Source organism: Scyliorhinus torazame, chromosome 19 (assembly GCF_047496885.1).
Source record: "Scyliorhinus torazame isolate Kashiwa2021f chromosome 19, sScyTor2.1, whole genome shotgun sequence".
Lineage (NCBI taxonomy): Eukaryota > Metazoa > Chordata > Chondrichthyes > Carcharhiniformes > Scyliorhinidae > Scyliorhinus > Scyliorhinus torazame.
This window is the reverse complement of record NC_092725.1, coordinates 87,826,247-87,852,180: the sequence shown is the minus strand read 5'-3', so window position 1 is coordinate 87,852,180 and position 25,934 is coordinate 87,826,247. Positions and strand designations below refer to the sequence as shown.

Genomic DNA, 25,934 nt, shown 5'->3' with positions numbered 1-25,934 from the left:
CTGCACTATTCCATTATCATCCATATGTTTGTCCAATGACCATTTAAATGCCCTTAATGTTGGCGAGTCCACTATTGTTGCTGGCAGGGCATTCCATGCTCCTACTACTCTCTGAGTAAAGAACCTACCTCTGAAATCTGTCCTATATCTATCTCCCCTCATGCTAGCCATCACCATCCGCGGAAAAAGGCTCTCACTGTCCACCCTATCTAATCCTCTGATCATCTTGTATGCCTCTATTAAGTCACCTCTTAACCTTCTCTCTAATGAAAACAGCCTCAAGTCCCTCAGCCTTTCCTCCATAAGATCTTCCCTCCATACCAGGCAACATCCTGGTAAATCTCCTCTGCACCCTTTCCAATGCTTCCACATCCTTCCTATAATGCGGCAACCAGAACTGCAAGCAATACTCCAAATGCGGCCGCACCAGAGTTTTGTACAGCTGCAACATGACCTCATGGCTCCGAAACTCAATCCCTCTACCAATAAAAGCTAACACACCGTACGCCTTCTTAACAACCCTATCAACCTGGGTGGCAACTTTCAGGGATCTATGTACATGGACACCGAGATCTCTCTGCTCATCCGCACCAAGAATCTTATCATTAGCCCAGTACTCTGTATTCCTGTTACTCCTTCCAAAATGAATCACCTCTCTTTTCTGCATTAAACTCCATTTGCCACTTCTCAGCCCAGCTCTGCAGCTTATCTATGTCCCTCTGTAACCTGCAACATCCTTCCGCACTGTCCACAACTCCACCGACTTTAGTGTCATCTGCAAATTTACTCACCCATCCTTCTACGCTCTCCTCCAGGTCATTTATAAAAATAACAAACTGCAGTGGCCCCAAAACAGATCCTTATGGTACACCACTAGTAACTGAACTCCAGGCTGAACATTTCCCATCAACTACCACCCTCTGTTTTCTTACAGCTAGCCAATTTCTGATCCAAACTGCTAAATCAACCTCAATCCCATGCCTCCATATTTTCTGCAATAGCCTACCGTGGGGAACCTTATCAAACGCTTTACTGAAATCCATGTACACCACATCAACTGCTTTACCCTCATCCACCTGTTTGGTCACCTTCTCAAAGAACTCAATAAGGTTTGTGAGGCACGACCTACCCTTCACAAAACCGTGTTGGATATCCCTAATCAAATTATTCCATTCTAGATAATTATAAATCCTATCTCTTATAATCCTTTCCAAGACTTTGCCCACAATAGAAGTAAGACTCACTGGTCTATAGTTACCGGGGTTGTCTCTACTCCCCTTCTTGAACAAAGGGACAACATTTGCTACCCTCCAGTCTTCTGGCACTATTCCTGTAGACAATGACGACATAAAGATCAAAGACAAAGGTTCTGCAATCTCCTCCCTAGCTTCCCAGAGAATCCTAGGATAAATCCTATCCGACGCAGGGGACTTATCTATTTTCACACTTTCCAGAATTGCTAACACCTCCTCCTTATGAACCTCAATCCCGCCTAGTCTAGTAGCCTGTATCTCAGTATTCTCCTTGACAACATTGTCTTTTTCCTGTGTGAATACTGACGAAAAATATTCATTTAGCGCCTCTCCTATCTCCACGGACTCCACGCACAACTTCCCACTACTGTCCTTGACTGGCCCTACTCTTACCTTAGTCATTCTTTTATCCCTGACATACCTATAGAAAGCTTTAGGGTTTTCCTTGATCCTACCTGCTAAGGACTTCTCATGTCCCCTCCTGGCTCTTCTTAGCTCTCTCTTTAGATCCTTCCTGGTTAACTTGTAACTCTCAAGTGCCCGAACTGAACCTTCACGTCTCATCTTTACATAAGCCGCCTCCTTCCTCTTGACAAGTGATTCAACTACTTTAGCAAACCACGGTTCCCTCGCTCGACCACTTCCTCCCTGCCTGACAGGTACATATTTATCAAGGACACGCAGTAGCTGTTCCTTGAACAAACTCCACTTTTCAATTGTGACCATCCCCTGCAGTTTCCTTCCCCATCCTATGCATCCTAAGTCTTGCCTAATCGCATCATAATTGCCTTTCCCCCAGCTATAACTTGCCCTGCGGTATATACCTACCCCTTTCCATCGCTAAAGTAAACGTAACTGAATTGAGGTCACTATCACCAAAGTGCTCACCTACCTCCAAATCTAACACCTGGCCTGGTTCATTACCCAGTACCAAATCCAATGTGGCCTCGCCTCTTGTTGGCCTATCTACATACTGTGTCAGGAAACCCTCCTGCACACATTGGACAAAAACTGACCCATCTAAAGTACACGAACTATAGCATTTCCAGTCAATATTTGGAAAGTTAAAGTCCCCCATAACAACTACCCTGTTACTTTCGCTCCTATCCAGAATCATCTTTGCAATCCTTTCCTCTACATCTCTGGAACTTTTCGGAGGCCTACAGAAATCTCCCAACAGTGTGACCTCTCCTTTCCAGTTTCTAACCTCAGTCCATACTATCTCAGTAGACGAGTCCTCATCAAACATCCTTTCTGCCACCGTAATACTGTCCTTGACTAACAATGCCACACCTCCCCCTCTTTTACCACCTTTCCTGAGCTTACTGAAACATCTAAACCCTGGAACTTGCAACAACCATTCCTGTCCCTGCTCTATCCATGTCTCCGAAATGGCCACAACATCGAAGTCCCAGGTACCAACCAATGCTGCAAGTTCACCCACCTTATTCCGGATGCTCCTGGCGTTGAAGTAGACACACTTCAAACCACCTTCCTGCCTGCCGGTACACTCCTGTGACCTTGAAACCTTACTCATGACCTCACCACGCTCAACCTCCTGTACACTGGAGCTACAATTCAGTTCCCATCCCCCTGCTGAGTTAGTTTAAACCCTCCCGAAGAGCATTAGCAAATTTCCCCCCTAGGATATTGGTACCCCTCTGGGTCAGGTGTAGACCATCCCGTTTGTAGAGGTCCCATCTACCCCAGAATGAGCCCCAATTATCCAGGTATCTGAATCCCTCCCTCCCGCACCATCCCTGTAGTCACGTGTTCAACTGTTCTCTCTCCCTATTCCTCGTCTCGCTAGCACATGGCACGGGTAACGACCCAGAGATAATAACTCTGTTTGTCCTAGTTCTAAGATTCCACCCGAGCTCCCTGAATACCTGCCTTACATTCCCATCCCTTTTCCTACCTATGTCGTTGGTGCCTATGTGGACCACGACTTGGGGCTGCTCCCCCTCCCCCTTGAGGATCCCGAAAACACGATCCGAGACATCACGGACCCTGGCACCTGGGAGGCAACACACCAACCGCGAGTCTCTCTCGTTCCCACAGAATCTCCTATCTGTCCCCCTAATGACTAATGCTCTACTCCTCTCCCCCCTTCCCTTCTGACCAACACGGGCAGACTCTGTGCCAGAGACCTGTACCCCATGGCTTACCCCTGGTAAGTCGGCACCCCCACCAGTATCCAAAGCGGTATACTTGTTACTAAGGGGAATGACCACAGGGGATCCCTGTACTGACTGCTTCCTCCCAGCCCCTCTCACCGTCACCCATCTATCTTCATTCTTCGGAGTAACTACATCCCTGAAGCTTCTATCTATGACCACCTCTGCCTCCCGAATGATCCGAAGTTCATCCAGCTCCAGTTCCCTAACGCGGTCTTTGAGGAGCTGGAGATGGGTGCACTTCCCACAGGTGAAATCAGCAGGGACACTGGCAGTGTCCCTCACCTCAAACATTCTGCAGGAGGAACATTGCACTGCCTTCCCTACCATCCCCTCTAGATAACTTGCGGATAAAACAAGAAAAAGAAAGAAAGAGCTTACCTGATATTCACTCAACCCCTTAGGTTAGAGGAGGTGGCTCCTCTCCCGCGCTTTTAACTCACCGACTCCTCTCCCGCTTTTAAATCTCCCGCTCCTCCCCCACTTTTAAATCTCCGGCTCCCTGCATATTTCCTGCATTTCATGCAATCATTTTTCACAGTACTTCTAGAAACTAAAAGGTTGGTCAGAAAGGTTTCTAAATGCATGTGTGTGGCACTGTATATAATAACTGTCTAACCCAACAATCATTGCATTTCAAAATAATCCATTGTATGTAATCACTGGGTTTTTTGAGAGACATGATATAGTGCTATATGTAAACAAGTTTGCTCTTTTATCCTTGATAGAAAGCAAAAAGCAATAATTACTTCTAAATTCTCTGTTTAAATTCTTGGCTTTATTAACGATTTTGGTTTTGTTTTGACTAGAATTAATGTTTTACAGCAATTTTTTTTTCACACACAGGGCTTGAAGAAACCTTACAATCCAATTCTTGGTGAAACATTCCGATGTATGTGGATTCACCCAAAAGCAAATAGCAGGACATTCTACATTGCAGAACAGGTATAAGAGAAGTTTAATCATCAAGAACTGGCTGCTGTCTCTGGAGCACTATTGAATTTATAGTTTTTAATGGTTATTTCAAAAATTATTTGCAATCTGTTTGTTGTTTCACTTTAAGGATGACAATAACAGTTTTTACAATCTTTGCAATACATCTTTAGGTGTCCTGTACTTGTCTCTGTTGCATGTTGTGCAAAGTATAATTCTGTAGCAGAGAAGTTGCATCTTTAACTTTAAAAAGTCACGTATTTCACAATTGTTAGTGTGAAATGTCAGTCATGTACTGAAAATATTTTAACAAATTCAAATGTTGATTTCTGCTCAAATACTTTTGCCACTTACTGAATTGTCTCTTAATAGGTGTCTCATCATCCTCCTGTCTCTGCATTCTATGTCAGTAATAGAAAAGATGGATTTTGTGTCACTGGTAGCATCTTGGCCAAATCAAAATTTTATGGTGAGTTTTTTTTTAACTTGTGCAGAAACTATTAGAATGAATTTATTTCAAATGGGGAAACAGAATGTGCCAAATTGTAGAAGGACTTAAGTTTCAACCCCATTCAACTAATAAATAGGTTTTCCTTCAAGGATTAGCCTCCAGTTTTAAATTGGCGTGTGAACATGACCAAAGACAAAATCATTTTTGACACAACTGAAAAGCCACCAAATATTTTTCACCTCTGTGCTTGTGCATTGAATCTGTGTCCAAAGAGGGCTGGGCAGCATGGACACATAATGGTGGGGGTGGGGACATAGCAGGGAAAGCTAAGTGAGGGTACCCAGATTTGGTAGACAAGTAACATAATATCAGACAACCTATATCTCTATAGAAGTGCATTGATAACAGAGTATTCAAAGACCTTTCCTATTTACTAAGCAGTATTTGCATTTCCGATTAGTTAGGTTTCACTCTATTTCATAGTGTGAGTGTCAGCTTGGCTCAGTTGGTAACACTCTTTCCCTAAATCAAAACATTGTCTGCTTTTAATCCCAACAGCAAGACATGAAGAGATAATCCAGTAGAGTGCCATATTACAATGCTGCCTTTGGATTAAATGTTCAACCAAGATCCAAACCCCTGTTTAGTTTAATATTGCAAGATTATTTAGCACTATTCCAAGAAAAGCAAGATCAGCAGATGGTGTGCACGTCAACATTCGTTCCTTGAACACTAAAGACTGAAAATGCTGCGGCAAACACTCAGCAGGTGTGGCAGCATGGGTGAGAAGCAGAGGTAATGTTTCAAATCAGTGATCTTTGATCAGAACTGGGAAAGCTTAGAACATAAGAACTAGGAGCAGGAGTAGGCCATCTGGCCCCTCGAGCCTGCTCCACCATTCAATGAGATCATGGCTGATCTTCTGTGGACTCAGCTCCACTTTCCGGCCCGAACACCATAACCCTTAATCCCTTTATTCTTCAAAAAACTATCTACCTTTATCTTAATAACATTTAATGAAGGAGCCTCTACTGCTTCACTGGGCAAGGAATTCCATAGATTCACAACCCTTTGGGTGAAGAAGTTCCTCCTAAACACAGTCCTAAATCTACTTCCCCTTATTTTGAGGCTATGCCCCCTAGTTCTGCTTTCACCCGCCAGTGGAAACAACCTGCCCGCATCTATCCTATCTATTCCCTTCATAATCTTATATGTTTCTATAAGATCCCCCCTCATCCTTCTAAATTCCAACGAGTACAGTCCCAGTCTACTCAGCCTCTCCTCGTAATCCAACCCCTTCAGCTCTGGGATTAACCTAGTGAATCTCCTCTGCACACCCTCCAGTGCCAGTACATCATTTCTCAAGTAAGGAGACCAAAACTGAACACTATACTGAGGTGGCCTCACTAACACCTTATACAATTGCAGCATAACCTCCCTAGTCTTAAACTCCATCCCTCTAGCAATGAAGGACAAAATTCCATTTGCCTTCTTAATCACCTGTTGCACCTGTAAGCCAACTTTTTGCGAATTCTGAACTAGCACACCCAGGTTTCTCTGCACAGCGGCATGTTTTAATATTTTATCATTTAAATAATAATCCCTTTTGCTGTTATTCCTACCAAAATGGATAATCTCACATTTGTCAACATTGTATTCCATCTGCCAGACCCTAGCCCATTCACTTAGCCTATCCAAATCCCTCTGCAGACTTCCAGTATCCTCTGCACTTTTTGCTTTACCACTTATCTTAGTGTCGTCTGCAAACTTGGACACATTGCCCTTGGTCCCCAACTCCAAATCATCTATGTAAATTGTGAACAGTTGCGGGCCCAACACTGATCCCTGAGGGACACCACTAGCTACTGATTGCCAACCAGAGAAACGCCTATTAATCCCCACTCTTTGCTTTCTATTAATTGACCAATCCTCTATCCATGCTACTACTTTCCCCTTAATGCCGTGCATCTTTATCTTATGCAGCAACCTTTTGTATGGCACCTTGTCAAAGGCTTTCTGGAAATCCAGATATACCACATCCATTGGCTCCCCATTATCTACCACACTGTTAATGTCCTCAAAGAATTCCACTAAATTAGTTAGGCACGACCTGCCCTTTATGAACCCATGCTGCGTCTGCCCAATGGGACAATTTCCATCCAGATGCCTCGCTATTTCTTCCTTGATGATAGATTCCAGCATCTTCCCTACTACCGAAGTTAAGCTCACTGGCCTATAATTACCCGCTTTCTGCCTACCTCCTTTTTTAAACAGTGGTGTCACGTTTGCTAATTTCCAATCCGCCGGGACCACCCCAGAGTCTAGTGAATTTTGGTAAATTATCACTAGTGCATTTGCAATTTCCCTAGCCATCTCTTTTAGCACTCTGGGATGCATTCCATCAGGTCCAGGAGACTTGTCTACCTTTAGCCCCATTAGCTTGCCCATCACTACCTCCTTGGTGATAACAATCCTCTCAAGGTCCTCATCTGTCATAGCCTCATTTCCATCAGCCACTGGCATGTTATTTGTGTCTTCCACTGTAAAGACCGACCCAAAAGACCTGTTCAGTTCCTCAGCCATTTCCTCATCTCCCATTATTAAATCTCCCTTCTCATCCTCTAAAGGACCAATATTTACCTTAACCACTCTTTTTTTGTTTTATATATTTGTAGAAACTTTTACTATCTGTTTTTATATTCTGAGCAGGTTTACTCTCATAATCTATCTTACTCTTCTTTATAGCTTTTTTAGTAGCTTTCTGTTGCCCCCTAAAGATTTCCCAGTCCTCTAGTCTCCCACTGATCTTTGCTCTTTGGATGTTTTTTCCTTCAATTTGATACTCTCCCTTATTTCCTTAGATACCCATGGTCGATTTTCCCTCTTTTTACCGTCCTTCCTTTTTGTTGGTATAAACCTTTGCTGAGCACTGTGAAAAATCGCTTGGAAGGTTCTCCACTGGTCCTCAACTGTTTCACCATAAAGCCTTTGCTCCCAGTCTACCTTAGCTAATTCTTCTCTCATCCCATTGTAATCTCCTTTGTTTAAGCACAAAACACTAGTGCTTGATTTTACCTTCTCATCCTCCATCTGTATTTTAAATTCCACCATATTGTGATCGCTCCTTCCGAGAGAATCCCTAACTATGAGATCCTGAATCAATCCTGTCTCATTACACAGGACCAGATCTAGGACCGCTTGTTCCCTCGTAGGTTCCATTACATACTGTCCTAGGAAACTATCGTGGATACATTCTATAAACTCCTCCTCAAGGCTGCCTTGACCGACCTGGATAAACCAATCGACATGTGGATTAAAATCCCCCATGATAACTGCTGTACCATTTCTACATGCATCAGTTATTTCTTTGTTTATTGCCTGCCCCACCATAATGTTACTATTTGGTGGCCTATAGACTACTCCTATCAGTGACTTTTTCGCCTTACTATTCCTGATTTCCACCCAAATGGATTCAACCTTATCCTCCATAGCACCGATGTCATCCCTTACTGTTGCCCGGATGTCATCCTTAAATAACAGAGCTACACCACCTCCCTTACCATCCACTCTGTCCTTCCGAATAGTTTGATACCCTCGGATATTTAACTCCCAGTCGTGACCATCCTTTAACCATGTTTCAGTAATGGCCACTAAATCATAGTCATTCACGATGATTTGCGCCATCAACTCATTTACCTTATTCCGAATACTACGAGCATTCAGGTAAAGTACACTTATGCTTGTTTTTTTACCTCTGTTCTGAATCTTAACACCTCGATCAGTAACCTCTCCTAATTTATATTTCCTCTTAACCTTTCTCCTAATTTTCCTTGTCGTTGAACCCATATCTTCATGTAACAACCCGCCGCGTCGCTTACCATTAATGTTTTCACCTCAGCCACTGTACCTTGTACTGTTGCCCTTTTTGATTTTTGACTATGGCTTCTCTGCCTTACTCTTTCCCCCTTACTGCCTTTTGTTTCTGTCCTGTTTTACTACCTTCCAACTTCCTGCATCGGTTCCCATCCCCCTGCCACATTAGTTTAAACTCTCCCCAACAGCTCCAGCAAATACCCCCCCTAGGACATCGGTTCCAGTCCTGCCCAGGTGCAGACCGTCCGGTTTGTACTGGTCCCACCTCCCCCAGAACCGGTTACAATGTCCCAGGAATTTGAATCCCTCCCTCTTGCACCATCTCTCGAGCCACGCATTCATCCTATCTATCCTGACATTCCTACTCTGACTAGCTCGTGGCACTGGTAGCAATCCTGAGATTACTACCTTTGAGGTCCGACTTTTTAGTTTAACTCCTAACTCCCTAAATTCAGCTTGTTTTTTACCTATATAGTTGGTGCCTATGTGCACCACGACAGCTGGCTCTTCCCCCCCCCCCCCCCCCCCCCCTGAATGTCCTGCAACCGCTCCGAGACACCCTTGACCCTTGCACCAGGGAGGCAACATACCATCCTGGAGTCTCGATTGCGTCCGCAGAACCGCCTGTCTATTCCCCTTACAATTGAGTCCCCTATCACTATAGCCCTGCCATTCTTCTTCCTGCCCAGCTGCGCAGCAGAGCCAGCCATGGTGCCATGAACCTGGCTGCTGCTGCCTTCGCCTGGTGAGCCATCTCCCTCAACAGTATCCAAAGCAGTATATCTGTTTTGCAGGGAGATGACCACAGAGGACACCTGCACTGTCTTCCTACTCTTGTTCTGTCTTTTGGTCACCCATTTTCTATCTCCCTCAGTACCTTTCACCTGTGGTGTGACCAACTCGCTAAACGTTCTATCCACGACGTCCTCAGCATCGCGGATGCTCCAAAGTGAGTCCATCCGCAGCTCCAGTGCCGTCAAGCGGTCTAACAGGAGCTGCAACTGGACACACTTCTTGCACGTGAAGGAGCCAGGGACAGTGGACGTGTCCCTGAGCTCCCACACCGCACACGAGGAGCATGACACGGGTCTGAGATCTCCTGCCATGTCTTAAACCTTCGGTTAACTTCAACAATTACAATTTACCCCCCAAAATTAAATAAATAAATAAACAACGAAGAAAAAAATATATCAATATACCAATGAAAAGAAAACAGAAACACTACTTACCAGTCACTGACCTTAGGAGTGTAATAGGTTTGGAGTATGGTGAAGATGGGAAAAAGAAGCAAATTATTTAATCTCTCCTGTCTTCCATCCTATCATAGACTTTCCCTTTTGTTCTTTTCCCACCTTCCCCTAGTTCTAAACCTCTCTCACATTTTCCCAGTTGTGATGAAAGGTCATCGATCTGAAACGTTAGGGTAAAGTTTCCAATCCTGCCAGTGGCAGGAATCGTCGAAGGTGGGACGGAAAATTTGACGGAACATTGAGAGATCTGTTGACCTCGGACAGGAATTTCCAGTTTTAGGGAGGGCGTGACTGGAAAATTCTGCCCGTTAACTCGGTTTCTGACTCCACAGATGCTACACAACAGATCTGATTATTTTTAGCATTTTCTGTCTTAATTTTAGATTTCCAGCATCTGCAGTATTTTGCTGTTGTATTAAATAAACTCAACTGGTCATTCATCTTGATGCTGTTTGCACGACTTTGCAATTGCAAAATGACTGCTTTGCTAAACGCTCCGATTGCACTTTGTATTTGATTTCATGTGAAGCCTTTGGGACATTTCTGAGAGACATGGTGAACTTATGTGTAAATTCAAGTTATTGGAATGAATAAATCAACCATATTTCTAACACACACATTCAAATATAAGTAACTTAATCTACTTGTAAAATGGTTCCGTAAGCAATGTAGTGTTTAATTTTAAATAAAATGGTAACACATGCTTAAATAGCACACACCATCCCTGTCACATCAGGGCTGTCTAAAGGCAGAGGGAGACTTGAGGTAGCCTGGTCAGTGGAATCTGCTTTTTTGCCTTCTTTTCAAAGAACAAAGAAAAGTACAGCACAGGAACAGGCCCTTCGGCCCTCCAAGCCCGTGCCGACCATGCTGCGCAACTAAACTAAAATCTTCCACACTTCCTGGGTCCGTATCCCTCTATTCCCATCCTATTCATGTATTTGTCAAGATGCCCCTTAAATGTCATTATCGTCCCTGCTTCCACCACCTCCTCCGGCAGCGGGTTCCAGGCACCCACCCTCTGTGTAAAACAAAACTTGCCTCGTACATCTCCTCTAAACCTTGCCCCTTGCACCTTAAACCTATGCCCCCTAGTAATTGACCCCTCTACCCTGGGGAAAAGCCTCTGACTATCCACTCTGTCTAGGCCCCTCATAATTTTGTAGACCTCTATCAGGTCGCCCCTCAACCTCCTTCGTTCCAGTGAGAACAAACCGAGTTTATTCAACCGCTCCTCATAGCTTATGCCCTCCATACCAGGCAACATTCTGGTAAATCTCTTCTGCACCCTCTCTAAAGCCTCCACATCCTTCTGGTAGTGTGGCGACTAGAATTGAACACTATACTCCAAGTGTGGCCTAACTAAGGTTCTATACAGCTGCAACATGACTTGCCAATTCTTATACTCAATGCCCCGGCCAATGAAGGCAAGCATGCCGTATGCCTTTTTGACTACCTTCTCTGTGTTGCCCCTTTCAGTGACCTGTGGACCTGTACACCTAGATCTCTCTGACTTTCAATAATCTTGAGGGTTCTACCGTACACTGTATATTCCCTACCTGCATTAGACCTTCCAAAATGCATTACCTCACATTTGTCCGGATTAAACTCCATCTGCCATCTCTCCAAACGATATAAATCCTGCTGTATCCTCTGACAGTCCTCATCGCTATCCACAATTCCACCAACCTTTGTGTCATCTGCAAACTTACTAATCAGACCAGTTACATTTTCCTACAAATCATTTATATATATATATATATATATATATACTATGAACAGCAAAGGTCCCAGCACTGATCCCTGTGGAACACCACTAGTCACAGCCCGCCACTTAGAAAAGAAGCCTTTGGAACTTCCGGTTGCGGCTATGCGGAGCTAAGTCGCACATTCGGCGGCTCCCGCAAAAACGGACTTTTGGGCTCTTTTCAGGGCCCCCAACGGCACTTTTTCGACTTTTCCCAATGTGGGAAGGAGATTACAACAATTCCCCGATAGTATATGGCTTTTACCAGAAGCGGGGCGACTAAAAAGGTGGTGGTGGACCCGAAGAAGGTGCGAGGGAAGAAGAACAAAATGGCGGCGGGCGGAGACCAGGCAGCATGGATGCAGTGGGCGCAGGAGCAACAGGAGGGTATCCAGCGCTGCTTCAAAGAGATTAAAGCGGACCTGCTGGAGCTGATGAAGGCTTCTATCGATAAGCTGCTGGAGACACAGACTGCCCAGGGGGTGGTGATCCGCGAGGCCCGACAAAAGATCTCCGACAACGAGGACGGGGTCTTAGGCCTGGTGGTAAACGTGGAGGCGCACGAGGCGCTCCACAAGAAATGGCAGGAGCGGTTCGAGGAGATGGAAAATCGATCGAGGCGGAGGAATCTGCGGATTCTGGGCCTCCCGGAGGGGCCGGACGTGGGGGCCTATGTGGTCACCATGTTGAACTCGCTGATGGGAGTGGGGTCCTTCCAGGGGCCCCTGGAGCTGGAAGGGGCCTATAGAGTGCTGGCGAGGAGGCCCAAGGCTTACGAGCCTCTGCGGGTGGTGCTGGTGCGGTTTCATCGGTTCGCTGATCGGGAGTGTGTGCTCAGGTGGGCCAAGAAGGAGAGGAGCAGCAGGTGGGAGAACGCGGAGGTTTGAATACCAGGACTGGAGTGAGGAGGTGGCGAAGAGGAGGGTCGGGTACAATCGAGCGAAGGCGGTGCTGCACAGGAAGGGGGTGAAGTTTGGCATGTTGCAGCCGACGTGACTGTGGGTCACCTACAAGGACCGGCACCGTTATTCTGAGTCTCCGGAGGAGGCGTGGGCCTTTGTTCCGGCCGAGAAGTTGGACACAGATTGAGGGTCGGGATGGGCGTTTGGAGATTGCGGTTGATATGTTACTTTTGGAGGGGGGGTCCTTTGCTCTTGGTTTCTTTTTTTTCTTTTGTGTTTTCTCTTTCTGGTTGGTTAGGGTGGGTTGGGCACTGTTTTGGTTGGGTTGCTCGGGGGGGCTCTTGGAGGGGGGTAAGCAAAGGGAACAGGGGTGGATGGCCGGCGGTGAGATGGGGCCCCGCGGGGGAGGGGGAGGCCCGAGTCGGGGGTGAGCGGACTGGGCCTGTAAAAGGAGCTGCGGCAGAGGTGGCGGGGCAGTGTACGTGGAAAGCGTGGGCTTTGTCCCCGCGCTGAAGACTGGAGGGGGCGGGGCCGGGGCGGGGAAGCGAGGGTTGTTTCCCGTGCTTAGGATGGAAGGGGGACGGGTAGCCTGTGGATGGGGAACGGAAGAGGAGGGTGTGTCACACATGGGGATGAGTCGAAGGAGGGGCGGGAGTGGCCGGGGTTAGCAGGAGTCAGCTGACTTGCGGAAGTGCAATGGGGGGAGTAAAACAGCTAGGATGAGTCCTAGCCGGTGGTGGGTGGGGGGGAATCGAGTTGCTACTGCTATGGTCAAGGGGGAGCTGGAGCGAGTGGGGGGGGTCGAGACGGGGGTCTGCCCCCGTGGGGAACGGGCCGGGCGTGGGGTGCGGGCATGTGGCTGGCCGAGGAGGAGGTATGGCTAGTCGGCGGGGAAGGGGGGCGGGTAGCCCCCTGATCCGGCTGATAACCTGGAATGTAAGGGGACTGAATGGGCCGGTCAAGCGGGCCCGCATGTTCACGCACCTGAAGGGGCTGAAGGCGGATGTGGTTATGCTCCAGGAGACACACCTGAAGGTGGCAGACCAGGTAAGACTGAGGAAAGGGTGGGTAGATCAGGTGTTTCATTCGGGGCTGGATGCCAAAAATCGAGGGGTGGCGATCTTGGTGGGAAAGAAGATGTCATTCAAGGCGTCGAGCATTGTGGCAGATAATGGCGGTAGGTACGTAATGGTAAGTGGTAAGCTGCAGGGAGAGAGGGTGGTACTGGTCAATGTGTATGCCCCGAACTGGGATGATGCGGGTTTTATGCGGCGCATGTTGGGTCGGATCCCAGACTTGGAAGTGGGGGGGCCCTGATAATGGGGGGAGACTTTAACACAGTGTTGGATCCTGCACTGGATCGCTCCAGGTCTAGGACGGGTAGGAAGCCGGCAGCGGCTAGAGTGCTGAGGGGGTTTATGGACCAGATGGGAGGGGTGGACCCTTGGAGATTTGCAAGGCCAGGAGCTAGGGAATTTTCATTCTTCTCACATGTCCATGAGGCTTATTTCCGAATCGACTTTTTTATTTTGAGCAGGGCGCTGATAGCGAAAGTAGAGGATACCGAGTTCTCGGCGATAGCCATTTTGGACCACGCCCCGCATTGGGTAGACTTAGAGCTGGGGGAGGAGAGGGACCAGCGCCCGTTGTGGCGCTTGGAGGTGGGGCTGTTGGCAGACGAGGAGGTGAGCGAGCGGGTCCGAGGAAGTAGAGAGAGGTACCGGGAGGCCAACGATAACGGGGAGGTCCGAGTGGGGATGGTATGGGAGGCGCTGAAGGTGGTGGTTAGGGGAGAGCTGATCTCCATTAGGGCCCACAAGGAGAGGAGGGAGCGGGGGGAGAGGGAGCGGCTGGTGGGGGAGATGGTGAGGGTAGACAGGAGGTATGCGGAGGTGCCCGAGGAAGGATTGTTGAGGAAGAGGCGCAGCGTCCAGGCCGAATTCAACCTGGTGACCACCAGGAAGGCAGAGGTGCAGTGAGGGAAGGCCCAGGGGGCGATTTACGAGTATGGGGAAAAGGGAAGCCGGATGCTGGCGCATCAGCTTCGGAATCCGTACGCAGCTTCAGGGACTTCAATGAGGAATTGTACCGGTCCGAGCCCCCACTGGAGGACGGAGGGATGGGCTGCTTCCTGGACCAATTGAGGTTTCCGAAGGTGGAGGAGGAACTGGTGGCAGGATTGGGGGCCCCGATTGGGCTGGAGGAGCTGACCAAAGGGATAGGAAGCATGCAGGCAGGGAAGGCACCGGGGCCGGATGGTTTCCCAGTCGAATTCTATAAAAAATATATGGACCTGTTGGGCCCGTTGCTAGTTAGGACCTTCAATGAGGCAAGGGAGGGGGGGACTTTGCCACCGACGATGTCCCGGGCACTGATCTCCTTGATCCTGACGTGGGACAAGGATCCCATGCAGTGTGGGTCTTACGGGCCGATTTTGTTGCTAAACGTAGATGCCAAGGTGCTGGCGAAGGTCTTAGCTTTGAGGATTGTGTGCCACAGATCATCCACGAAGACCAGACGGGGTTCGTGAAGGGGCGGAGGATTTTGATCGTTAGCATGATGCTGGCGAGGGGGGGGGAGGCGGAGGTAGTGGTGGCGATGGATGCTGAGAAAGCCTTCGATAGGGTAGAGTGGGGGTACCTGTGGGAGGTGCTGAAGAGGTTTGGGTTTGGGGAGGGGTTTGTCAGGTGGGTTAGGCTGTTGTATGAGGGCCCGTTGGCAAGTGTGGCCACAAACAGGAGGAGGTCCGTGTACTTCCGGTTGCACCGAGGGACGAGGCAGGTGTGTCCCCTGTCCCCCCTGCTCTTTGCATTGGCGATTGAACCCCTTGCTATGGCACTGAGGGAGTCGAGGAACTGGAGGGGGTTGCTGCGGTGTGGGGAGGAGCATAGGGTGTTGCTCTTTGCGGGCGACTTGCTGTTATATGTGGCGGACCCGGTGGGGGGAATGCCGGAGGTAATGAGGATCCTTGGGGAATTCGGGGATTTCTCGGGGTACAAGCTCAACATGGGGAAGAGGGAGCTGTTCGTGGTTCACCCAGGGGACCAGGAGAGGGGGTTTGGCGAGCTCCCATTAAAAAGGGCGGAGAGGAGCTTCAGGTATTTGGGGGGCCAGGAGCTGGGGGGCCCAGCATTGGTTAATTTCACAAGGCTGGTGGAGCAAATGGAGGTAGAGTTCAAGAGGTGGGACGCGTTACCGCTGTCCTTGGCGGATAGGGTGCAGTCAGTCAAAATGACGGTGCTCCCAAGGGTTTTGTTCCTGTTCCAGTGCCTCCCCGTGTTTATCCCAAAGGTCTTTTTTAGGCGGGTTAACAGGAGTATAATGGGGTTTGTGTGGGTGCGAGGGACTCCGAGGGTGAGAAGGGTGTTCCTGGAGCGGAGTAGAAATAGGGGGGGGCTGGCGCTGCCCAACCTCTGTGGGTACTACTGGGCCGCCAATGCGACGATGGTGCGCAAGTGGGTGATGGAGGGGGGGGGGGGGGGCTGGATGGAAGAGTTTGGAGACGGCGTCTTGTGTGGGTACGAGTTTGGGGGCGCTGGCAACGGCGCCGCTGCCGTTCCCTCCAAGGAGGTATACCGCTAGCCCGGTGGTGGCGGCTGCCCTCAAAATCTGGGACAGTGGAGGCGGCACAGGGGGAAGCTGGGGCCTCGGTGTGGACCCCAATATGGGGGAACCACCGGTTCGTTCCAAGGGAGAACAGATGGAGGGTTTTCGGGGTGGCACAGGGCAGGGATACAAAGGTTGGGGGACCTTTTGTGGACGGAACGTTCGCGAGCCTGGGTGAGCTGGAGGAGAAGTACTGGCTCCCCCGGGGAACACCTTCAGGTACTTACAGGTAAGGGCGTTTGCCAGGCGGGCAGCAGGTGGTGGAATTCCCGCGGCTGCTGACACACACAATACAGGACAGGGTGCTCTCGGGGGGGGGGGGGGGGGGGGTGGTTGGAGTGGGGAAATCTCGGAAACTTACCAGGTGATGCAGGAGGAGAAGGAGGCCTCGGTGGTGGAGGTGAAAGGCAAGTGGGAGGAGGAGTTGGGAGAGGAGATTGAGGATGGGATGTGGGCAGATGCCCTAGGGAGGCATCGTGCGCGAGGCTCAGCCTCATACAGTTTAAAGTGCTGCACAGGGCACACATGACCGGGACAAGGATGAGCCGGTTTTTTGGGGGTGAGCACAGGTGTGTTAGGTGCTCTGGGAGCCCAGTTAATCACACCCATATGTTCTGGGCGTGCCCAGCGCTGGAGGAATTTTGGTAGGGCGTAGCGAGGACGGTGACGAGGGTGGTAGGATCCAGGGTCAAACCGGGCTGGGGGCTCGCAATATTTGGGGTCTCAGAGGAGCCGGGAGTGAAGGAGGCGAAAGAGGCCGGTATTCGAGCCTTTGCGTCCCTGGTAGCCGGCGAAGGATTCTTCTTCAGTGGAAGGATGCGAGGCGCCCAAGTGTGGAATCCTGGATCAACGATATGGCAGGATTTATTAAGTTGGAGAGGGTGAAATTCGCCTTGAGAGGGCCGGTACAAGGGTTCTTTAGGTGATGGCAACCGTTCTTAGACTTCCTGGCAGAACGGTAGACATTGGTCAATGGCAGCAGCAATTCGGTGGGGGGGTGGTTTACTTTACTTTATTTTTATTCTTGCTTTCGTTATTTACACTGGAGGGTCTGAGGGGGTGTATATACCTGTTGAGTTAAGTCGGGGTGTCAATGTTAATTTATTATTCATGTACAGGGGGCAGTGGGGTATGGAGGGTTGCTTTTCTAGACTGTGTTTTGTACTTATCCCTGTTGGGTTCCTTTTTCATTTTGTTATTGATATTTTATGAAAACTTTAATAAAAATTATTTATTTTTTTTTAAAGAAAAGAACCCTTTCATTGCTACTCTCTGCCTTCTATGACCTAGCCAGTTCTGTATCCACCTTACCAGCTCACCCCTGATCCTGTGTGACGTCACCTTTTGTACCAGTCTACCATGGGGGACCTTGTCAAAGGCCTTACTGAAGTCCATATAGACAACATCTACTGCCCTACCTGCATCAATCATCTTTGTGACCGCTTCGAAAAACTCTATCAAGTTAGTGAGACACGACCTCCCCTTCACAAAACCATGCTGCCTCTCACTAATCATGGGAGTAGATCCTGTCTCGAAGAATTCTCTCCAGTAATTTCCCTACCGCTGACGTAAGGCTCACCGGCCTGTAGTTCCCTGGATGATCCTTGCTACCCTTCTTAAAGGAACAACATTGGCTATTCTCCAGTCCTCCGGGACATCACCTGAAGATGGTGAGGATCCAAAGATTTCTGTCAAGGCCTCAGCAATTTCCTCTCTAGCCTCCTTCAGTATTCTGGGGTAGATCCCATCAGACCCTGGGGACTTATCTACCTTAATATTTTTCAAGACGCCCAACACTTTGTCTTTTTGGATCTCAATGTGACCCAGGCTATCTACACACCCTTCTCCAGACTCCACATCCACCAATTCTTTCTCTTTGGTGAATACTGATGCGAAGTATTCATTTTGTACCTCACCCATTTCCTCTGGCTCCACACATAGATTCCCTTGCCTATCCTTCAGTGGGCCAACCCTTTCCCTGGCTACCCTCTTGCTTTTTATGTACGTGTAAAAAGCCTTGGGATTTTCCTTAACCCTATTTGCCAATTACTTTTCGTGACCCCTTCTAGCTCTCCTGACTCCTTGCTTAAGTTCCTTCCTACTTTCCTTATATTCCACACAGGCTTCGGCTGTTCCCAGCCTTCTAGCCCTGACGAATGCCTCCTTTTTCTTTTTGACGAGGCCTACAATATCTCTCGTTATCCAAGATTCCTGAAATTTGCCGTATTTATCCTTCTTCCTCACAGGAACATGCCAGTCCTGAATTCCTTTCAACTGACATTTGAAAGCCTCCCACATGTCAGATGTTGATTTACCCTCGAACGTCCGCCCCCAATCTAGGTTCTTCAGTTCCCGCCTAACATTGTTATAATTAGCCTTCCCCAATTTAGCACATTCACCCTATAACCACTCTTATCCTTGTCCACCAGCACTTTAAAACTTACTGAATTGTGGTCACTGTTCCCGAAATGCTCCCCTACTGAAACTTCTACCACCTGGCTGGGCTCATTTCCCCAATACCAGGTCCAGTACAGCCCCTTCCCTAGTTGGACTGTCTACATATTGTTTTAAGAAGCCCTCCTGGATGCTCCTTACAAACTCTGCCCTGTCTAAGGCCCTGGCACTAAGTGGGTCCCCGTTAATATTGGGGAAGTTAAAGTCTCCCATCACAAGATTTTTTCTCGTTTCCAAATCTGTCTACCTATCTGCTCCTCTATCTCCTGCTGGCTGTTGGGAGGCCTGTAGTAAACCCCGAACATTGTGACTGCACCCTTCTTATTCCTGATCTCTACCCATATAGCCTCGCTGCCCTCTGAGGTGTCCTCCCATAGTACAGCTGTGATATTCTCCCTAACCAGTAGCGCAACTCCGCTACCCCTTTTACATCCCCCTCTATCCCGCCTTAAACATCTAAATCCTGGATCGTTTAGCTGCCAATCCTGTCCTTCCCTCAACCAGGTCTCTGTAATGGCAACAACATCATATTTCCAAGTACTAATCCAAGCTCTACGTCCATCTGCCTTACCCATAATACTTCTTGCTTTCAAACATATGCACTTCAGGCCACCAGACCCGCTGTGTTCAGCAACATCTCCCTGTCTGCTCTTCCTCAGGGTCATACTGGCCCTATTCCCTAGTTCTCCCTCAATGCTTTCACATTCTGACCTATTGCTCCGGTGCCCACCTCCCTGCCATACTAGTTTAAACCCTCCCATGTGACACTAGCAAAAGTTAGCTATAAAACTACCAGGACAGGGGCATAGGATGCAGGGAATGGTGTGTCTACATAGGAGCTTGAAAAAGGTATTTTGTATTTCTTTTTTAAATTTAAAAACCGACTCAACCTCTGCAATACTAAGCAAGGAAGCTATTAATAGTATTTCTCATGGTGCTCTGCAGCTCCATTGGTGGTAGCTAACATCAGTTGTAATGCATTTGTGATGAATGTGCTATGACGTGTTTCACACATTTCTTGTCAGTACTGGAGGGAAGGGAATTGAACAAATGCAAGTGCTTTTCCTGAAGACAGGAGGCAAAATTACTTACTTCACAGGGTAGAACAAGGCAATTGCCCATCAAGTCTGCACTGGATCTCTGAAAGAGCATAAAAGCAAATTACTGCGGATGCTGGAATCTGAAATGAAAGAGAAAATGCTGGAACATCTCAGCAGGTCTGGCAGCCTCTGCAGGGAGAGAAAAGAGCTAACGTTTCGAGTCCGATGACTTTGACAAAGAGTCATCGGACTCGAAACGTTAGCTCTTTTCTCTCCCTACAGATGCTGCCAGACCTGCTGAGATTTTCCAGCATTTTTTCTCTGAAAGAGCATTCTACCTAGTCTCAACCCCATAAACTTGAGCATTATTTCTCTTCAAATAGCAATCCAATTCCTTTTTTGAATATCTCAATCTAATCTGCCTCCGCCAGCTTCTCAGGAAGTTAGTTCTAGGCTCCAATGACCCTCTGGTTGAAATAAATTTTCCTCGCATCACTTCTCCTCCTTTTCCCCATTATTTTCAATCTGTGCTCTTTAGTTCTTGGTGTATTGCTGAGACGGAACAATTTCACTCTATTTACCCTGTCCATAACCCCTTCGATCTTGAGTACCTCTATCAAGTCTCCGGTCAGCCTTTTTTTCCCCAAGAAAAATACTCCTGACTTCTCCAAGCTATCCTCAAAGCTGCATTTGTTTATCCTTGGAATCATTCTTGTGATCTCCATTGCCTTCACAGCCATGCTGGCTTCCCTTAATAATCCTGCACTTATCTAAGTGATGATTGATTTTTGTCCCGAACTATAGTTTCCAGAAGTTACTGAAGTCAAACCGACTGGGCTGTTGTTGCCGGCTTTATCCTTGTGCCCCTTTTTGAACACGAGTGTAACATTCACAATTCTTCAGCCCTCTGACACCACCCCTGTGTCTAAGGAAAACTGGAAGGTTATCGTCACTCCCTCTACAATTTCCACTCCTTCCCTCTACCCTTGGATGCACCTAATCCAGTCCTGGTACTTTAACAATTTTAAGTAAAAATAGCCTTTCTAACAGATCCTCCTTCTGAATTCAAAATTCTTCTCATGTTCCAGTTACCTCCTCTCTCATCTTGGCCTGGGTAGCATATTCTTGTAGAAAATCTTGGGATTCCCTTTTATGTTAGCTGCTGGTCTCTTTAAATGCTCGCTCCTTGCTTTTCTTATTAGTTTTTTCACTTTATCTCCGGTCCTACTATATTGCGTCTGATTCTCTATTGTATTTTCTACCTGACATCTGTTGTATGCACATTTCTTGCTTTTCATCTTCACCTCTAGCTCTCTCATCATCGAGGGCACTCTACATTTATTTGCCCGACCTTTGCTTTGAAGGTAGCCCATTGTTCAGGCACCATCTTTATTTGCCAACATTTGATTCCAATTCACTCAACTCCGATGCATTCTCATACCATTGAAGTTATCTTTCCCCCAGTTAATTATCCCTGCTCTGGATTGCTCCCTGTCCTTTTTCATGACCAAGCAAAATTTAATGATACAATAGTCACTGGTCCCCAAATGGTCTCCCACTGATATTTGATCCACTTGGGCCAACTAATTTCCCAGATTTTGGTGCTTGCCCTCTCGTTGGACTGGAAACGTACTGCTGTAGGAAGTTACCTTGAACACATTCCAGGAGCTCTCGCTCCTCAAGACCCTATGCACTGTGCCTATTACAGTCTATATAATTGAAGTCTCACATTATAATTACTCTTTTAATTCATGCACCTCTCTGTAATTTCTTTGCAAATTTGTTTCTCTACATCCCTTCACTAGGTAGTAGTCTATGTACTACATCGATCAGTGTTACTGCATCTTTTACATTCCTCACTGAAGCCTGAAATCCTGTCCTCAACCCCTCTGGAACATCCTCTCTTTCCTTTTGTTACAATGCCAGTTGATATAACTGGATGGGAAGATCCCAGAATGGAACCCTGGCTCAAAAAACTGGAACTTTTTAACTTTTTTATAAAACGTGGAGAAACAGTGTCACAGGGCCACTAATTAGCCTTAACAACGAGAAGAAGCATTTATTAAATATGTTAAAAATTGGATTACGATACAATGCACCCTTACCACTCTTTCTCCTCCTCCTCTCCCCCCCCCCCCCCTCAGTTTTACAGTTAGACACAGATTTTAGGATTCGCATGGATTAAAAATACATCTTAATCTACAATGGTCCCATTAACACAGCTCCTTTTGAGCACACAAAATGACTGTGGCCAAATACACGCGCTCCGCTCTGAACCCACGTTAGTGTCTGGATTTCTTCACAGAATCCCCAGGGATGATGATCACATGAGAATTTTCAAACTCCATTTCCATAAACGCACTTTAAAATTTTCACTCATAATGCTTTGCCTCAGGGCGGCACGGTGGCGCAGTGGTTAGCACTGCTGCCTCATTGCACCGAGTACCCGGGTTCGATTCCAGCCCCAGGTCACTGACCATTTGGAGATTGCACCTTCTTCTTGTGTCTGCATGGGTCTCATCCCCACAACCCAAAGATGTGCAATGTAGGTGGATTGACCACTCTAAATTGCTCCTTAATTAGAAAGAAAATTGGGTACTCTAAATTTATTTTTTTTAAATGCTTTACCTTAATGGTTTGCCTTCTGTAAACCAGTTCAGGTGTTACAAATTACTCTTTTAACCCAAGCGTTTTCTCCACTTTTAACAGTGAATCCAGTCCAGAATTTTACACCACCCCCTTTGTAGGTTTCTTTTGTCTTTTGTCTTCACTGCTTTACACAAACTCTGAGATCCAGCCACCAATTTCTGTAGTTATTACAATTCCAGTTCCACAGGGTGTAATAAAATCTCTCAAACCTGAAAATCACATCAGATAACTTCCTTGCATTTCAGCCTTCCCTTCAGCTGTCTAGATTTTCTGAACAGTTCCCTGTTCTAGTACCTTTAACCTCAGATGTCTTGGAAATGGGGCTGTTTAGCACAGGGCTAAATCGCTGGCTTTGAAAGCAGACCCAGGCAGGCCAGCAGCACGGTTCAATTCCCCTAACAGCCTCCCCGAACAGGCGCCGGAATGTGGCGACTAGGGGCTTTTCACAGTAACTTCATTTGAAGCCTACTTGTGACAATAAGCGATTTTCATTTTTCATTTCAAATGTATCTTCGTTTCTCTAGTTTTCTTAACTACCTGCTCTTCAAATCTCTGCGCTTGTTTTCTTACCCATTATTTGATGATATGGCTTTTCTTGTGGCAAAGCTGAGAGGTGTTCCCTGTCTAACCTTCTATGAACTGCTTCTAGCAGAACTATAAGAGCTGCCTTTTCTCTCCCTACCATCTCCAACTACAATCAAATTAAGTAAACTGATACATAAAAGCTTCTCCACATTGCAAGGCCCCAGTTACTAAGCAACCACTGCTGGTGTATTTAGTCTTTGCGCCGTAGCCCCCCCCCCCCCCCAGCACACACACACACACACACACACCTTTGACCGGCATGAATCTACTTATAGGATTTACCCTTCCAGGCACAGAAGCATTAAATTAAATCCACTTAAAGCTACACCTCATTTCTAATATATATCCATTAAAAAAAACTTTATTTTCCTAGCACAGTACTGTAATACCATCTTTAATCAATACTGCCACTCTCTTTCTCCCCCCCTTTCTTTTCATGTGTGTTCTCGGCACCTTATGCCAATGAATATTTAACACAGTCCTGCCCTTCTTTGAGACAGTTCTCTGTTATATCAATAATACCATGATTCCATTTGTCAGCCCGTGCTTGTAGTTCACTAACGTTATTAACCACTCCCCGTGCATTCATTTCTGTGCGCATTAATCTTGATTTGGGCTTTTTTTTACTTTTCCCTGTTACTGTGACCCCCATCTGATGACTTACTGTTGCCCACTCTGGTTCCACCAGACTCTCCAAGTATTCTAGTTACCTTGAATAATCCTCTTTGTCACTTAAGACTTCTTTCATTCACACTGCCAGCTTTTCTCCCCTCAATTTCTCCTTAGGTTCCCATCCCCCTTCCAGTCTAATTTAAGCCCTCCGCGACAAGAGTAACAAACCTCCCCACAAGGTCATTAGTCCCAGTGTAATCCATCCTTGTACAGGTTACACCTGTCCCAGAACCAATCCCAATGCCTCAGAAATCTAAAGCTCTCCCTTGTACTCCATTTCTCCATAGGTGTTCAACTACTCAATCTTCCTATTCTTATGCTCATTAGTAAGTGCCACTTGGGGAAATCCTGAGATTACTTCTCTTGAGATCCTACATTTTATTTCCCTCACTAACAGCCAAAAATCTGCTTTCAGGACCTCATCACTATTCCTACTGGTGTCATTAGTCCCACTGTGGACCTCAACTTCTGGATGTTCACGTTCCCCAAAAAGAATGTCCTCCAGCCGTTCTGTGACCAGCTTGACCCTGGTACCGGGGTGGGGGGGCAACATACCGCCTTGTGGCCACATCTAAGACGCAGAAACGCCTGTATTCTCTTCTAATTGTGGAATCCTGCCACTATAGAACTTGCACTCTTCCTGCTCCCCTCCTGTGTAGCTGTGCAACCCATGGTACCACAAATTTGGCTTTTCATAAAGCCCTCTAATGAACCATCTCACTCTCCAGTATTCAAAAGGAAAAGCGGTTACTTAGAAAATAGGAGCATGAGTAGGCTATTCGGCCCCTTGAACCTGCTCCATCATTCGTATGATCGTGGCTGATCCTCTATCTCATACTCCCAGGCTCTGCCCATAGCCCTTGACACGTTTAGTGTCTAGAAATCTATCTACTTCCTTCTTAAATATATTCGGTGACTTGACCTCCATGATGTTCTGTGGTAGAGAATTCCACAGGTTCACCATCCTCGTGAGTGAAGGAATTTTTCATCTCAATCCTAAGTGGCCTACCCCATATCCTGAGACTGTCTCCTTGTTTTAGAACCCCCAGCCAGAGGGAATATCATCTGTGTCCAGCCTGTCAGAATTTTGTTTCAATGAGATCCCCTCTCATTCTTCTAAACTCCCGTATCAGCCTCCCTGAACAGGCGCTGGAATGTGGCGATTAGGGGCTTTTCACAGTAACCTCATTTGAAGCCTACTTGTGACAATAAGCGATTTTCATTTCATTTCATTCAGTGAGTACAGGCCGAGTCCACCCAATCTCTTCACATATGACAATCTTACCATCCCAGAAATCAGTCTTGTGAATCTTCCCCAAACTCACTCTATGTCAAGTATATATTTTCTTAGTTAAGGGAACAAAGTTACACACAATTTTCTAGTTGTGGTCTCACAAAGGCCCTGAAAAGCTGTCAGAAGACATTCTTGCTCCTGTACTCAAATCTTCTAACAATGAAGGCTAACAGATCATTTGCCTTCCTTCTGCTTGCTGCACCTGCAGGCTTGATTTCAGTGACTGGTGTACAAGGAAACACAGGTCCATTTGTCTCTATTGCTATTTAAATAATACACTTCTATTCTGTTTTTCTTATCGAATTGGATAACTTCACACTTTTACATGTTACACTGAATCTGCCATATATTTGCACACTCGCTCATCCTGTCTAAATCGCCTTGAAGCTTCTTAACAACCTTCTCACCAATCACATTCCCACCTAGTTTTGTGTCGTCATTTGATTCCCACAACTAAATAATTGATGTATATTGTGAATAGTTGGGGTCCCGATGGTACCCCACTAGTCACTGACTCCCACTCCAAAAAATACTCATTTAATCCTATTCACTATTTCCTGGCTGTCAACTAATTCTCAGTTCATGCCAATATTTTACCTCCAATGCCAGAAGCTTTAATTTTGCACACTGACCTCTTATCAGAAGTTTCCTGAAAATCCAAATGCACCTCATCCACTGATTCCCCCTCATCTATCCTACAAGTTAATGTTCTCAAAAAACTCTAGTAAGTTTGTCAAACATGATTCCCATTTCATAAACCATGTTGATTTTATCTAATTTCACTGATATTTCTCAGTTTTCTGTTAGCACAGCCTGTTAGCACAGCCTTTCGAATAGACTCTAGCATCATGCCTCTACTGATGTTAGACTAGCTGGTCTGAAATTCCCTGTTTTTCCCTTCCCTCCTTTTTTATATCGGGAATTACATTTGCAGCCTACCCATCTGCCAGGACTGTTCCCGAATCTTCAGAATGGAAGATGACAACCAATGTGGCAACTATTTCTATGGCCACCTTCTTTAGTGCCATTGTAGATTATCAGGCCATGG

General features: G+C 46.9%; 1 protein-coding gene across 3 annotated transcripts in view; it reads left to right on the top strand.

Moving 5' to 3' along the window:
• osbpl8 (oxysterol binding protein-like 8) overlaps window positions 1–25,934 on the top strand; it is a 386,181-nt gene that overhangs the window by 298,796 nt on the left and 61,451 nt on the right. For all 3 annotated transcript variants that reach the window (XM_072484706.1, XM_072484705.1, XM_072484707.1), the window contains 2 exons: window positions 4,277–4,375; window positions 4,736–4,832. In XM_072484706.1, coding sequence (XP_072340807.1) covers window positions 4,277–4,375; window positions 4,736–4,832 — 196 coding nt within the window. The remainder of the gene's footprint in view (window positions 1–4,276; window positions 4,376–4,735; window positions 4,833–25,934) is intronic.